Source organism: Chaetura pelagica, unplaced genomic scaffold (assembly GCF_000747805.2).
Source record: "Chaetura pelagica isolate M959 unplaced genomic scaffold, ChaPel_1.0 scaffold72, whole genome shotgun sequence".
Classification (NCBI taxonomy): Eukaryota; Metazoa; Chordata; class Aves; order Apodiformes; family Apodidae; genus Chaetura; species Chaetura pelagica.
Genome location: NW_009952560.1, coordinates 3,625,925 through 3,639,207, shown reverse-complemented (window position 1 = coordinate 3,639,207; position 13,283 = coordinate 3,625,925). Strand labels below are relative to the sequence as shown.

General features: G+C 55.0%; 2 protein-coding genes across 3 annotated transcripts in view; one reads left to right on the top strand and one right to left on the bottom strand.

Moving 5' to 3' along the window:
• Positions 1-6,948, top strand: part of ABR (active BCR-related) — a 24,008-nt gene extending 17,060 nt beyond the window's left edge. For both annotated transcript variants that reach the window (XM_010009090.1, XM_010009091.1), the window contains exons 16-22: positions 3,378-3,437; positions 3,574-3,683; positions 3,981-4,120; positions 4,593-4,727; positions 5,001-5,106; positions 6,344-6,491; positions 6,666-6,948. In XM_010009090.1, coding sequence (XP_010007392.1) covers positions 3,378-3,437; positions 3,574-3,683; positions 3,981-4,120; positions 4,593-4,727; positions 5,001-5,106; positions 6,344-6,491; positions 6,666-6,755 — 789 coding nt within the window. In that variant the 3' untranslated portion in view covers positions 6,756-6,948. The remainder of the gene's footprint in view (positions 1-3,377; positions 3,438-3,573; positions 3,684-3,980; positions 4,121-4,592; positions 4,728-5,000; positions 5,107-6,343; positions 6,492-6,665) is intronic.
• A 2,990-nt stretch (positions 6,949-9,938) lies between these two features.
• The window catches only part of TIMM22 (translocase of inner mitochondrial membrane 22 homolog (yeast)), a 4,384-nt gene continuing 1,039 nt past the window's right edge, over positions 9,939-13,283 (bottom strand). Inside the window, exons 2-4 of the mRNA XM_009993203.1 lie at positions 12,756-12,952; positions 11,697-11,769; positions 9,939-10,864 (exon numbers count right to left, since the gene is read on the bottom strand). Coding sequence (XP_009991505.1) covers positions 10,788-10,864; positions 11,697-11,769; positions 12,756-12,952 — 347 coding nt within the window. The 3' untranslated portion in view covers positions 9,939-10,787. The remainder of the gene's footprint in view (positions 10,865-11,696; positions 11,770-12,755; positions 12,953-13,283) is intronic.

Sequence of the window (13,283 nt, the reverse complement as noted above, 5' to 3'; positions counted from 1 at the left end):
TGTTGCGGGGTCAAAACATGAGGGGGTTTCATTTCCCGACCCCACGTGGCCCCAGTGTGGCTGCCGGCTTCCCTGCTTGCTCATGACTGGGAGCACTGGGGCTGCGTGGGCAGAATGTGTCCCTGGTGGGGCTCTGCATGGTCCCGGGGTGCCGTGGGTGCCTGCTGCTTCCCAGGTCACTCTCAGGGCTGTGAATTGCTGATTTTTTGGGAGCTGTGCTTTGGTGCTGGTGCAGGGGCTGTTTTGCCCCCACAGAGCAGCTCGGGGGTCTCCTGGTCTCTGGGGAGGGAGCTGGAGGTCTCATGGGGGCATCTGCTTGCCAGCACCAGGGCAACCACTGGAGATGAAGCTGGGGTGTCCATGAGTGCTGCTGCTCTGAGGAAAAGCAATCCTGGCTGTAGCAGCTCCCCTGGAATCTCGCTGCCCAGGGCTGTGGTGGAGATGGCCTCACCAGCTGAGTCACCAGTTTGCTCCCGATGGTTTCATCCCAGGCTGATGGTTGGGTGACCTCATAGGCGTGAGGCACAAGGAAGGGATGTGCCCATCTTGGCAGCCCCTGCCCTGCTGCAGCATCCTAGTGCTTGAGGAGGTGCCATGAGGGTTTGGAGCCATCCCAGCTCCTCACCTGGGGGACCTGGGGCTGCCTGAGTCTGTCTCGGCTGCTGCTGCCCATGCCAGAGCTCTATCCATGGTGCATGGCCTGGAGGTGTCTTGAGGACAAAATCTCAGGATGTGGCCTCATCCCCTGGAGTCCAGAGACAAGCTGCAGGCAGAGGCTGTGGGGGGCAATCCCCAGCAGGACTGGTCCCTCTGCCACTGGAGCCTCCCCAGGATGCACAAAGCCCTGTGGGGCTGCTGGGATGCTCATCAGCTGCCACACTGCTGCCTTCTCCTCTGCAACCTGGGGCCTTGTCCTACAAGCACCTTTGGATAATTTGGGAAAACAGGAGGACAGCATATCCCTGTTGCTTGAAGCAGGGGGTGTTTCACCCCACTATGCATGAGGGAGGCACTGCAGCAGATGCTGGCCTGGGCATGGATGCCACCACTGCTAGGAGTCCCTGTGGATGCAGGAAGGAGCAGCCTGGAGAGGTGCTGATGACCTGGCTGAGCAGTTTCCCCAAGGACAGGCCATTGTTTGAAGCTGTCTGATCTGGAGAAGAGGAGCTGACATCTGGGACAGCAACGTGTCACTTGTGCCATCCTGCACAGTGCTGGCGTGGAGGTGTTGTCTGAGGCTTCCAGCAATTCCCCATTGGCCCAGGATGGTCCTGCATCCTGCTGGAGCTAGGCAGCTCCCTTTGGAGGAAAAGGAGATGATGGTGGTAGCTGAGATGGGGTGTTTGCCAGCACTGTGTGGGCAGGAGCTGCCTGTGTGGGTGGATGCTCCCGTCCATCCTCCCACACCTGGAGATGAAGCGTCTGCTGTGGCTTTGCTTCCTGCAGCGTGGGCAGGGCTGCAGGCACCGGGTGCACGGGGAGGACCTGCAGGGGAGCTCGGGTCAGTGGCACCAGCTGAACTAGCCCAGATCTGGGGCCCTGATGGCTGCTGCCAGGGAGCTGGATGGGGACAGTTCTGCCCGATCCTGGACAAGCGGCTGCAGGGAGGTGACGTGCCTGGGGTAAGGTCTGTGCTGCTGGTGGCAGCCAACCTGGCTTTTATTAAAGCTTTCTTCAGAGCCCTACTGAAGCCTTTCCAGATGTGAGTTGCCAGGGGGATCCAGGGGACGGGGATGGGAAAGGTGTATGTGGTGGTTGCAATTAAACTTTTGTGCTGCAGAGGGGGGAAGGTCTATAGCTCCTGACCTGGCTGAAGGTGAAGGGCTTCACTGCCACTGCTTGGAGCTCACAGGGTTGGACACCACCATGAGGGACCAGGGAAAAGGAATTAAATTCCCATGTGACAGGCAATGTTGGTCTGGTGTTGGCTGTGGTAGGTGCACAGCAGCACCAAGGAGGGATCCAGCACTGAGGGGAATGTGGGGGGAGATGGAGCAGCAGGGCTGAGGTTGGCAGTGGTCTGGCTGCAGCCTCGTGATCCTGGTGTCCAAACCTGCTGCAGGGCCCCAGAAAAGCCCATGGCAGCTGCAACCTTCCTCCTCCTCCCCCTGCTGCTATTCCAAACAGCCACAGGGCTGGTGGGAAGGAAGCAGCATGGCACTCACTGGGCTCTCCTGTGTGCCAGACTGAAGCCCAGTGAGAGCTCAATGTCAGGAGCATTCCAGGACAGCCTGGGCTGTCCTGAAGACTGCAACATTTTCTTCTGTGCTGGAGGCAACAGCTTTTCCTGTTTCACTATGTTGCTGAGGAGCTGCTCAGGATCACCATGACAGGGATGGACATGGGGTGGTGCCATGGTGCTGGGTCTGTGCTGAGAACCAGAGCTGCTCAAGCTTGTCCTTGGGAGTGTGGGGTCTTGGTGTGTAAGGAGGGACATGAGGGACCCCAGGGTCCCCCCATCATGATGTTTGGTGGCTTCCACTGGCAGCCAGAGGCTGGAGCAGGGAAACAACAGCTCTGTGGCCTGAGCAGCAGCTCTGGACATCTTGGCGCCCGCCTGGAGCATCTCCCAACCCAGCAGCTGTAGGAAACTCCCATGTCCTTGAGGAGTGACCCTGCATGCTTGGCACGAGCTTGCTTGGCAGCTGCACACACGTGGCCTTGGGAGCCCCCACCAGCCCCTGCCAGCTCCTGCATCCCATCCCCTTCCCCGAGGGGACATTAGTGCCGGGCTCTGCCCCACCGCCTGCCCTGTGCATTACAGGGATCGATGGGGCTGGATCGATACCACCAGCTGGGGACTGAAAAACCCTGAGAAGCAACAAAACCTGCCTCTTCCCAGCCCTGGGCCTGGCATCCACCACAGGGTGTGCTGGGGCCTTGGGAACACCAGCACCTCACCGCAGTGGCCGGGCCCTGGGGCAGCCCCACTGAGTCCCCCACTAGCCCCAAAAGCCATAAATAGCAGAGCCCGTCATTCCCAGGGGTTATAAATAGCCTTGGCTATGGGGAGATGTTGTTTTTCTGCACGGAAAACACTGGCCTAGTTCTGTTTCATCAATCTGCTGCCAGAAATAGTCCTGATTTCTTGGAAATTTCATGTTGCTTGGGTGTGGGTCAAAACGCTGCCTCGTGCGAGCTCAGGGGGAAGCGGGTGGGGAGGCTGAGCCCACCCAGCTTTGGGGCATGGCCAGAGTGACCCCAGTCCTTCCCCTCTCCATCCTCCTGCCATGGGCAGCACATTGCTGGGGAAGAGCATGTCCTCTGCCCAATATCATCTGCAGGTCGGGGGCTTTGGGGACAACTAGGCTGAGGTGGCAGCAGGGCTGTTACAGGGCTGTGTCCCCATGGAGCTCACACCCCTTCTCTCCCCACAGCTGGACCCTCAGGCCGTGCAGACAAAGAACTGGCACATGGATGTGATTGAGATGAATGGGGTAAGTGAGCCCATGGGGACCCACAGCCCCTCGCTTTGATGGCAGCCCCTTCCCTGGGGCTGTGCCATGCCCTCCTGCATCATGGAGGTGACTGGTCAGGGCTGAGCTGCTGGGACTCATCCCCTGTTTCCTGCAGATCAAGGTGGAGTTCTCCATGAAGTTCACGAGCAGAGACATGAGCCTGAAGAGAACCCCATCCAAAAAGCAGACGGGTGTCTTCGGGGTCAAAATCAGCGTCGTGACAAAGTATGTGTGCGTGGCTGGGGGTGCTGATCTACTCTGGTCCCTGTGGGTGTGGGGTTGGGGGACTCAGGGGACCTGCTCTGTCTTTGCACCGTGTCCCCTTGCTCCATCCTTGCACCGCATCCCTTTATTCCCACCAACACCAAAGGTTTTCATCTTTGCTGGGGACTTGCCTGTTCCTTCGCCAGCCCCATCCTGCCCACCCAGTGTGCCCGTCCCTGCCCCTGGGTCTGCAGGGCTGGGCTGGCAGCCGTGGGGTCCCTCAGGAATCTTTGCTCATGGCTCTGCTTTCCGAGCCAGGCGCGAGCGCTCCAAGGTGCCTTACATCGTGCGCCAGTGCATCGAGGAGGTGGAGAAGAGGGGCATCGAGGAGGTCGGCATCTACAGGATCTCTGGTGTGGCCACTGACATCCAGGCATTGAAAGCTGTCTTTGATGCAAGTGAGTGCCCTGAGGGACAGCCACCCTTTGGAACATGTTACCCTGGGAGGGTTTGCAGGCACTGAGACCCGCCCTGGACCCCTGCCCTGCAAGCCCAGGGTCTGGTTATTGCACTGCATGTGTGCAAAATGTGCCAGTGCTCCCAGGAAGGGGCTGGGGGTGTAGCTGGAAAAGCAAATGCCCAGAGGTCCCAGCCTTGTTTGTGCTTTGGTGTCTCTGAACTGCCTCCACGCCTGGCTGGCTCCTGGGAGACACTGACTCAGGGCAACGATGCAAATGGATTTGCAAATTGTTCCGCATCCTGCTGCCCAGCCAGGCGGGAACAGCTCGGCTCTTCCCAGCCCCAGCCTGGCTAAACGGGGTCATGAACTCCCCAGTGCTGTCCCTGCCCTCCGGGTAGCTGAGGTGGTGATGTGGGAGGTTGAGACCCAGAGGGGGGTGGAGGCATCACGTGTGGGTGCTCTCTGGACAGATAACAAGGACATCCTGGTCATGCTGAGTGACATGGACATCAACGCCATCGCTGGCACGCTGAAGCTGTACTTCCGCGAGCTGCCCGAGCCCCTCCTCACTGACAGACTCTACCCTGCCTTCATGGAGGGGATCGGTAAGGGCTCAGGGAGGGGGATGGGGTCGGTGCCCAAGCTTGGCTCTGGGACAGGAGATCCTCATGGGTCCTTCCCAGCTTAGTCCTGGCTGTCCTTGCCGGCTCCAGGCCAGCTTGGGGCTCATTGCTGGTCCCCAGGGTGCCCGCAGATCCCTGTGGGGCAGGGTTGGCCACTTGTGCAGTGGCTGCAGGCAGGTCTGGCCGTGGTGGGTCCCACTGCTGCATGAGATGTCACCAGCCCCTGTCCTGAGCCTGCTCCTTGCTTGTCTCCAGCCCTCTCGGATCCTGCTGCCAAGGAGAACTGCATGATGCACCTTCTCCGCTCGCTGCCTGACCCCAACCTCATCACCTTCCTCTTTCTGCTGGAGCACTTGAAAAGGTAACAGCTCAATTTGCAGCTTCTACAGGCTGCCCAGCACAAATGGGAGGTGCAGGATGGGTCTGTGGAGTCCTTTGGTGTGGAGATGGGATGTCAGCAGAGGTAGAGCCACTGTCATCTCCCCGCTGGTGCAGGTCAGCTCTGCAGGGAGCACGTGTCCTCCAGCAAGGTGCAGCCCTTGGCTGCCACAGGCTGTGTGCAGCTGGCTGGACAAGGGCTCCGTGGGGAGCAGCTGGCCTTGGGAATCAACTAGGAGCTCTGCAGTGTCCTCCTTAGAGGGAAAAGCTGAGTGCTGCATCCCTTCCTGCCAGGCCAGCAGTAGCCCCTGCAAAACAAGGTGCAGTGACCCCTGTAACTTGCCTGCCATGGGAGGCCAAGACCCAGACACTCGGGTCTATGGACGTGTCCCAAAGCTGCAGGTGACACCTTGTGTTGCTCATCCCGGGGCGAGTGCGTCAGTGTGTGGTTTGCTGGGCTTTATCATGGCTCAGATGAAGCCCATCTGAACCTGGGGTGGAGCAGTTCTGGGCCTTGCAGGGGACCCCAAAACTAGTGGGGGGCACAGGGCTGTGGTGCAGCATTCAGAGCCTGCCCAGAGCTGGCCCCAAGTTTGGGACCAGGGCTCTCGGCTCATGTTACTTGCATCATGAAGGATTTTTTTTTTTTCTCTGGTTTGGCTAAAACCAAACAGAAAAAGTGATTGATGCTGGGGGCTGAGGAAGGAAAAAATCCATTTCTGTCCTGAGAACCGGGCACAGCCAGTTCCCACATCTGCTCCCCTGGCTGAGGCTCAACCGTGCAGCCTGTGCCGGGGAGCACAGCCACCTCCTAACATGGCAATGTTGTGGCCCTGGTTCCCTTGGTACAGGTTGGCCAGGGTCCCAGGGGGTCGGTGGGCTATGGAGCCCTGGGGGGGGTGGGTGCAGCTCCACATGCCCTGCCGTGGCTCAGGAGGGGTGGAGGCCCCACAGCACATAAGCAAGCAAGGGCTTGGATGCTGCCACATCACACCCAGGGCTCCCAGCCAGGCCCAGAGGCTCCAGCAGAGGCCGTGAAAGGGGCAGAGCTCTCTGCCCTGCACCTGGGTTTGCTGGGAGCTGTGAAGTGCAATGTCAAGCTGGAGGTGCCCTGCCAGAATGGGGAGACCAGCCCTAGCTCCCCCCCATCACCCCATGGTTGCCCTGTGCTGAGAGAACAGCGTTAGGGGCTCACACTCCCTCTCTCCCTGTATCCTCAGGGTAGCTGAAAAGGAGCCCATCAACAAAATGTCTCTCCACAACCTGGCCACAGTCTTTGGACCAACGCTGCTGAGACCCTCAGAGATGGAGAGCAAGGCACACCTCACCCTGGCCTCTGACATCTGGTCCCACGATGTGATGGCCCAGGTAAGCACTGTGCTGGCTGTGTGGGGCTGGGGCCTGTACCAGCACCCCTGGGGGTTTACCTACCTGTCTGGGTAGATTTGTCATTCTTTGCTGGATGTGGCTGTACAGGGACAAGCTGGGAGGTGGCAGCTCAGCCCCCTTCTGACCTAACAGGCCCCCATTTCCCTGCCACAGGTCCAGGTCCTTCTCTACTACCTGCAGCATCCTCCCATCTCCTTCACCGAGCTGAAACGCAACACACTTTACTTCTCCACGGACGTGTAGCTGGCAGGGAGAAGGCACCAGCTGCAAACACTCCCAGGTCCCTGCTGGGGGACATAGACTGGATTGCAACCCCCCCAGGGAGACCGGCCCGGACCCAGGATGGTGCCACCTGCAGCTCCTGTACAATCGTGTCCCAGTGGCCTGGTCCCTCCCAGGAGCCGTGCTTCTCTGTAAAGTAGTCGTGTCTTATGTCCCTTCTTGTGTTCAAGAATTGTTTTTATGTATATTTGCTCAACAGAAGAGGTAGTGACTGACAAGGGCTGTGGACACAGGCTTCCCCCTCGGCTAGTTTTCTCCTGGACTTCTTTCTGCCCGCTCACTCCTACCAGGCACCCCTCATCTCGCCCAGCTCCAAGCCTGCAGTGTCCCACCAGTGCCTGTTCTGCTGCCCAGCTCCCCTGCCCCACGCCTGCATGTGCAGCACCACTTGCTTCAGAGGCTGGAGCTCCTGGGCTTCCCTCCCTGCTGACGGTGACAACCAGCTCTGCTTTGTCTTGCTGCCTGTGCAAACCTTGGACCCTGTGCCTGGATCCTGCCCTGGCCCAAGCAAACCTGCGACCACGAGAGCAGAGGAGCAGGGTGCTGCTTCCTCCTGGCCATGTCTCTTCTGGGTGCTTTCAGGCCAGTCCCCTCTTGCAGCCCTTGCCCTGGGCTTTGCCTGTGTGTGTGTAGCGCGGCGGTGACTTCCCTCGCTGTATCTCACCTGCAAGGAGTGTTTTGGGGTGACCCATCACACAAGGCTGGAGCGAGAGCTGCTGTGCTGGTCTCGATCCGTGGCAGGCTGGAGGTGCCTCTGGCACCGACAGGGTCCCATCAGGGCAGGTGGATCCCACAGTTTGCCCCACAAGCCCTGGCAGATAGGGAGCAGGGTCCCTGCTGTTCCCATACGCCCGTATCTGCCATGGCATGGCACTGTAAGAGCTGCCAACACTGCCTGTGCCCTGTGACAGCCTGCCAGGGCACCAGCATTCCCACTGTGGCCACAAAAACAGGGAGGGATGGGTTGTGTTGATTTTTATTTTTTTTTTATCCCTCTTTAGCCTTCCTCACTGCCCCAGACACCAGGCAAATGGCAGCACATGGCCTTGTCTTGGTGCTATCCTGGTTGCCAGAGGCAAGTGCTCAGTGGCACCCAGCCTGGAGGGCAGCACAGAGAGAGGGGAGGAGGAAATCCTCCATGGCCCTCACTACCGAAGGGCTTCTTTTGCTCTTTCTCACAAAGCAGCTGCTGCTGGGCTACAGCCATGCCCAGCCAGCCCAGGTCTGTTTTAGTCAGTGGATCCAGTGCTTGGCCCTGGGCTGATGGCTGGAGCTGTCATGCCACGTCCCAAGGCAGCCCAGCCACATGCCTGTGCTCCCTGCCAGGCTGTGCTCCAGCTGCTCCAGTGCCTGGCTCCCAGTGTGACCCCCACTGTCCCACACTCACAGGTAGGTGCTGGTACCTGTTGGGACACAAAACCTTTCGCTCTGTGAGCCGAGTCTGTGTTCCTGTGGGAAAAGCTCCCTTCCCCCCTCTTCCCACTTGTCTTGGGCCTGTGCTCTCCTGTGCCAAATGGAGATGGATGAGAAGTGACCAAGCCTGTCCCTGCTAAGAGCAGCTTTGCCTTTACCCTCCCTCCTAACAGACTGTTCCAGGTAGAGCCCGGCCACCCGCCACCAATGCACCAGGTATGTCCTAAGCCCACTTCCCCAGGGAAGGCAGCACCTGCCAGCCCCCCACCAGCAAAGTAACTAAAGGAGGGGACATCTTCCAGTCCCCCTCCAAAGGGCTCACACTCCAGACTCTGCTCCTCTCGACTACCAGCTAGACAGAAGGGAAACAGCATTGCAGAAAATAGCCAGGCATCTGTCTTGGCCCTGGACCCAGTAAGGAGGCCGAGGTTTAAATCTGACTGCACAACGGATCCCTCTGTGTGTGTCTGATTTGTTACATGTGTCCAAGACTCTGTCCACGATTCTGTCATTCCAGATGGAGACTCTGTACAGCCAAATCCACCCCCCACCCCATGCAGCAGTGGCTGGAGGCCTGGTCCACACAAGCCCCAGCACAACAGGCTGTGCTTGTCCCTGTGACTGGCTTTTGCTTGACCCTACAGGAAGGATAACAAAAAGGGGGGGGTGGACTCTTGCAGCTACAGGTAGAATAGAACTGTTAATTAATATTTGACTTTCAAAAGTTGTTAAGGATATATTTTTGTTTGTGTTCTGTTTCAATTTCTGTAGATTATAAACTTTAAATGGCTGTAAACCATGTGAGGAGGAAAAGAAAAAAAAAGTTAATAAAAATGCAAAGCCCCAACATTTGCACAAAAGGAGCCCCCCAGTGTTGGTGTTTGCACTAACTGGTCACCTTGCCATCACAGCTTCTCTTTCTGTCATGGAAATCTTGCTAGTTGCACTTCAAGCCAGTGGTATAAGGACAGGCATTGTGTCAGGCAATCTTTAAGACACATCTTATGGTCTGGGCTACATCCTTACATTTTAGTATATTCTGGAGGGGAAAAAACCTGGACTGTCTGGAGCCAGCCTGTTTAATCAGGCCAGAATTACTCAAGCTTACAATTCAGCTGACTTGCCCCTGGCCTGAGGACACTGACCAGGCATAGAGAGGGACATCAGGAGATCTGGGAACCTCATCTGATAGATCACATGGGGCTTTCTCCCTCATTTTCCCACATGGGAATGGGAGACAACATGCCTCCAAACTGATCACCCTACCAGCCAAAGCATCCTGCTTGTGGTGCTCTTCCAGGTAAGCCAGGGCTGACACTATTCTGGGATGTCAAACTGGATGCAAAGGAGGGGAAGTAGGTGGGAGAACCCCTTAGGTGTGTGTGCACTGAATGTGAAATCCTGTTGCCTCAGAAAGATGAGGAGGGGATGGCGTGGAGGGTAGGTGGTTTCCCTTGCAGAGTGGCTCAGTGAAGGTTAAAAATCAGCCCAAAAACTAATCTAAGTTTAAAAATGACCCCCTCCTGAGGTCTAAGAACAAAGCTTGGTTAGAAGAGCAAGAGGTCCAATATGGATACAAATAAAAAAAAGGGAGCTAATCAGATGTTTTGACATTAGCATCAGTGTCCTGCAGAAATAACACTTCAGTTTTCACAGTGTAAGACTGGGGCACTCAGGTGGTACAGGGCCGTGATGGGAAACAGACTGGATGCTGAGTGAATACCCAGTTACCTGTCTAACAGTGGTTTATTCTCACAACTCTGCCTTCTAGTCACTATCAAACGGCTGGAAGTAATGGTGTGAGCCTGTGGCAGTTAAAAGCAGCAGCAAGATCATTTGTACTCCTGCAGTGAGGTTAAATCAGGCTAGCCAATTGGCTACAGAAATTATACTTCTGCAACAACCTCTTCTTTTCCCCTTAAACTGTTTTGTTCATCTGCCAGTAACCACATGGTTCTAAGGCTAAGGATTCTTTTTTTGCTTTTCCCTTTAAGACGTGGTAAAGAAATCTGGCTCCCATCTCTGTATTTGAAATAAGACAAGTTGCACAGATGGTGGTTTGTCTTCAGCTGGTATTTTAAGAAAAGCCTGGAACAAACTTATTTCTCCACAGGATCTTACCTCTCCCCAACAGAGTAGCAAGCTGCAAACTGTCAACTGTTAAACACTTGCAGCACGTTCAAGCTCCATGGTAACCTAAATCACTGCATTTCTTTTTGAAGCTCGTCCTCCTGCCTCTTTTGATGCCAGCAACAGTCTTAATCAAAATCAGACCCAAAGGATCAAAAAAAACAAGAGTCCAGGCTTGTGTCCTGGAAACTGACAGTCAGCTGATCCCTCCTGGAGATACTGCTCGCTGTGCCTGGCTGCGTCCTCCTGCGTCTGCCCCAAGCACCGCGCCAGGGCTCGGAGCCAGATGCTTGTTAGTCATTCAGGAAGAGCAGCCAACAACATCCAGCTGGCACGGATGAGGACCCCAGAGGCAGTGGAAAGGTAAGCCTGATGGTTCTTCTGCCATGATGCAGGCTCTTAGCAGCAGCACTGGAACAAATGGGAAGTTGCTCCCCAGGGATCCCGCTGCTACCGCAGGTAGTAATCAATGGCGGCGGAGAAGGCGGCGAAGCCGCCGCAGCCGATCAGCCCGGCCTTCAGACCAGCTGCAGAGCAAAGAGGGGGGAAAAGGGGACAAAACAGGAAGGTTATTTTACTCCACAGTAACTTCAACTCTGCTGGCTTGAAGAGCTTTCACCTGCAGGAACTTGGTGGTCTGCTACCAGGTCCAGAACAGACACAACTTAACCAGCTCAGTTAGAAGCACCTTCAGGAGCAATTTCTCTTCTGTGCACAGGTGTGTTTTTCTTAAGGACAGGTGAGAGAAGTTTGATATTTCTCAGGGGCAGAGCAGCCCTCTTCCTAAATGCTTGTTGGTTTTTTTTTCTCCAGATATTGTCAGCACTCAGGGCTACCCAAAGCCCCACTAGTGCCTGCTGATCAAATCACAGTGGACAATCCTGCACTTTGATAGTTTAATAGTCTATTTGATCTGACACAGGAGAAAGGAGGGAAGCATTTTACACAATGTGCAAATTAACAGAGTTACTGCCAGTGAAATAAGATACATGTAAGTGGAGCTCTGTTATCACCAGAGCTGTAGCTCCAGAGTGGCTCAGTATGTAATTTTGGCTCCCTCCCCACAACACCCCAGAAGAGTATGGATACCTAACACCATTTCCTGATTTTTCTTTCAAGTTCCTTCTGCTGATTTTCCTCCTCTCTCAGTGTCCTGTATACGACCAAGCCTCCACTACCCACATGTATCTTTCAAGCTGACAGGAAAACAACAGAGCAGTTCTGCCTGTTTGGAGACCACTCGTATGTCAATGTCACCATAACCCCATGCAAAGAGATTTGTAGGGTGTGTTCCATGAAAAACACCACATGCCACCCAGCCCATTGCCAGTCTTATCCCAGAACTCTTTCACTACCAACCTCTGAAGCCAATTGCTCCTCCTGTGATGCAGCCACTAATAACACTGTTCTTCCAGTCTGACTTCCCACGATACTGTGGAAATAAATACCAGAGTCAACAAGGAAACACGGGATAAATGCTCACTACCAGTCCTAATAAAAAGAGAGATTAAATGACCTTCCAGCCCCTGCTCAGCAGAGGATGATTTTCCCTCTGTTCTCAGCAGATGGCCCCCCACACTCTCCGAGAAAAGACTTGCAGGGCCAGAAGGGGAAGGAATGGGTCACCGGGAGAGGGAAGACAAATCCATGTGGTGCAGTGCCAGGCAGATTCTCAGGTGAGCCGGTTCAGGCCCCAGAACAGAGATATGAAAGGCATGATAATCACAGGAGTGCAACATTGATCCTGGCCATGCAGCCTGGTTCTCAGCACAGGTGAGAGCCACAGCACCCTGCACATAAAGATGTACCATTTCCATAGCCAGAGCAGGCTGGTTTGTCACCAGAGCAGAGACCAATGTGTTCTGCTCCACTGTGCAAGCAGATACATTTTTCTTCTAGATGATCAAGAAATTATTATCTTTCAATTCATACATTTAAATTTATAACAGCCTAATTTTCCTATTTAAGAAAATGGATGATAGATTTACCACTGAGCTGCACAAGGTCATTTCTAGCTGTAGGGGCAAGAAGAAAACAGGCTTGTTACTTAAGAACTTTGATCAAAGGATCCCTTTCCGCACATGGAATTTTTAGAGGCTCAAATTACCAGGTTGCAAATCACAGTTTCATGTTTTAAAGTAACAAAAAGTACTTGTAGCTAGGGTTTCAAGAAGCAATGGCTAAACTTGCCAATACATTCAGGGCTTGAACTGAAAAGGACTTTGCTTTTCTGCTAATTCTGTCAGAGAACAGCAGTTCTGAAGACAGGTCTCAAAACTGAAGAGCTCTGATGGCCAAGAACAAACTCACCCACACCCTCACTGCTGCACAGGCAATAAATATACTTACTTGGATCTAATAAAAGAGATTTAAGTGTACAAGAAATCATTTTGTAATGCTTAAAAAGTTATTACTCACAGATTCTACCACACACTCAGTGCAGGAGAACATGGCGCCCACGATGGCGAAGTTCTTGGCGTAGGAGATGCCTCTCTGCCCCATGTCTTTGAGGATCTCTTTGGCCGTTGGGGTGCGATACGGGTCCTTGGGATCAAACCCTACGTTGGTGTCGATGCCAGCTGTGAAGACACCAAATGCACCTCCCAGAACAAACCCTGTAAAAAGAGGAAAAAAAAATAGAAGTAAAGCAAGCTGTGCCCTGGGCTCGAGCAGCACGTTCCCCGCAGGTAGTAGAGCTCCTCTGCTCCCCCGGGCAGCGCTGCAGCGGGAAGGGGCAGAGCAGGAGCACAGCTGCCCTGTCTCCTGACACTACAGGCACTGTTGCTGGCACCCTCCTTGCTGACAGCCTGAGGAAAGGCCGTGAACACCTTCCCTGGGATCTGTGACAAGACTCTGGAAGATGCTTAGACGGAGACAAATCAAACACAGGGGACTCTGTGCTGCAGCCTCTTCTCCACCCTCCCCTTTCCCGACGCCACGGGGACC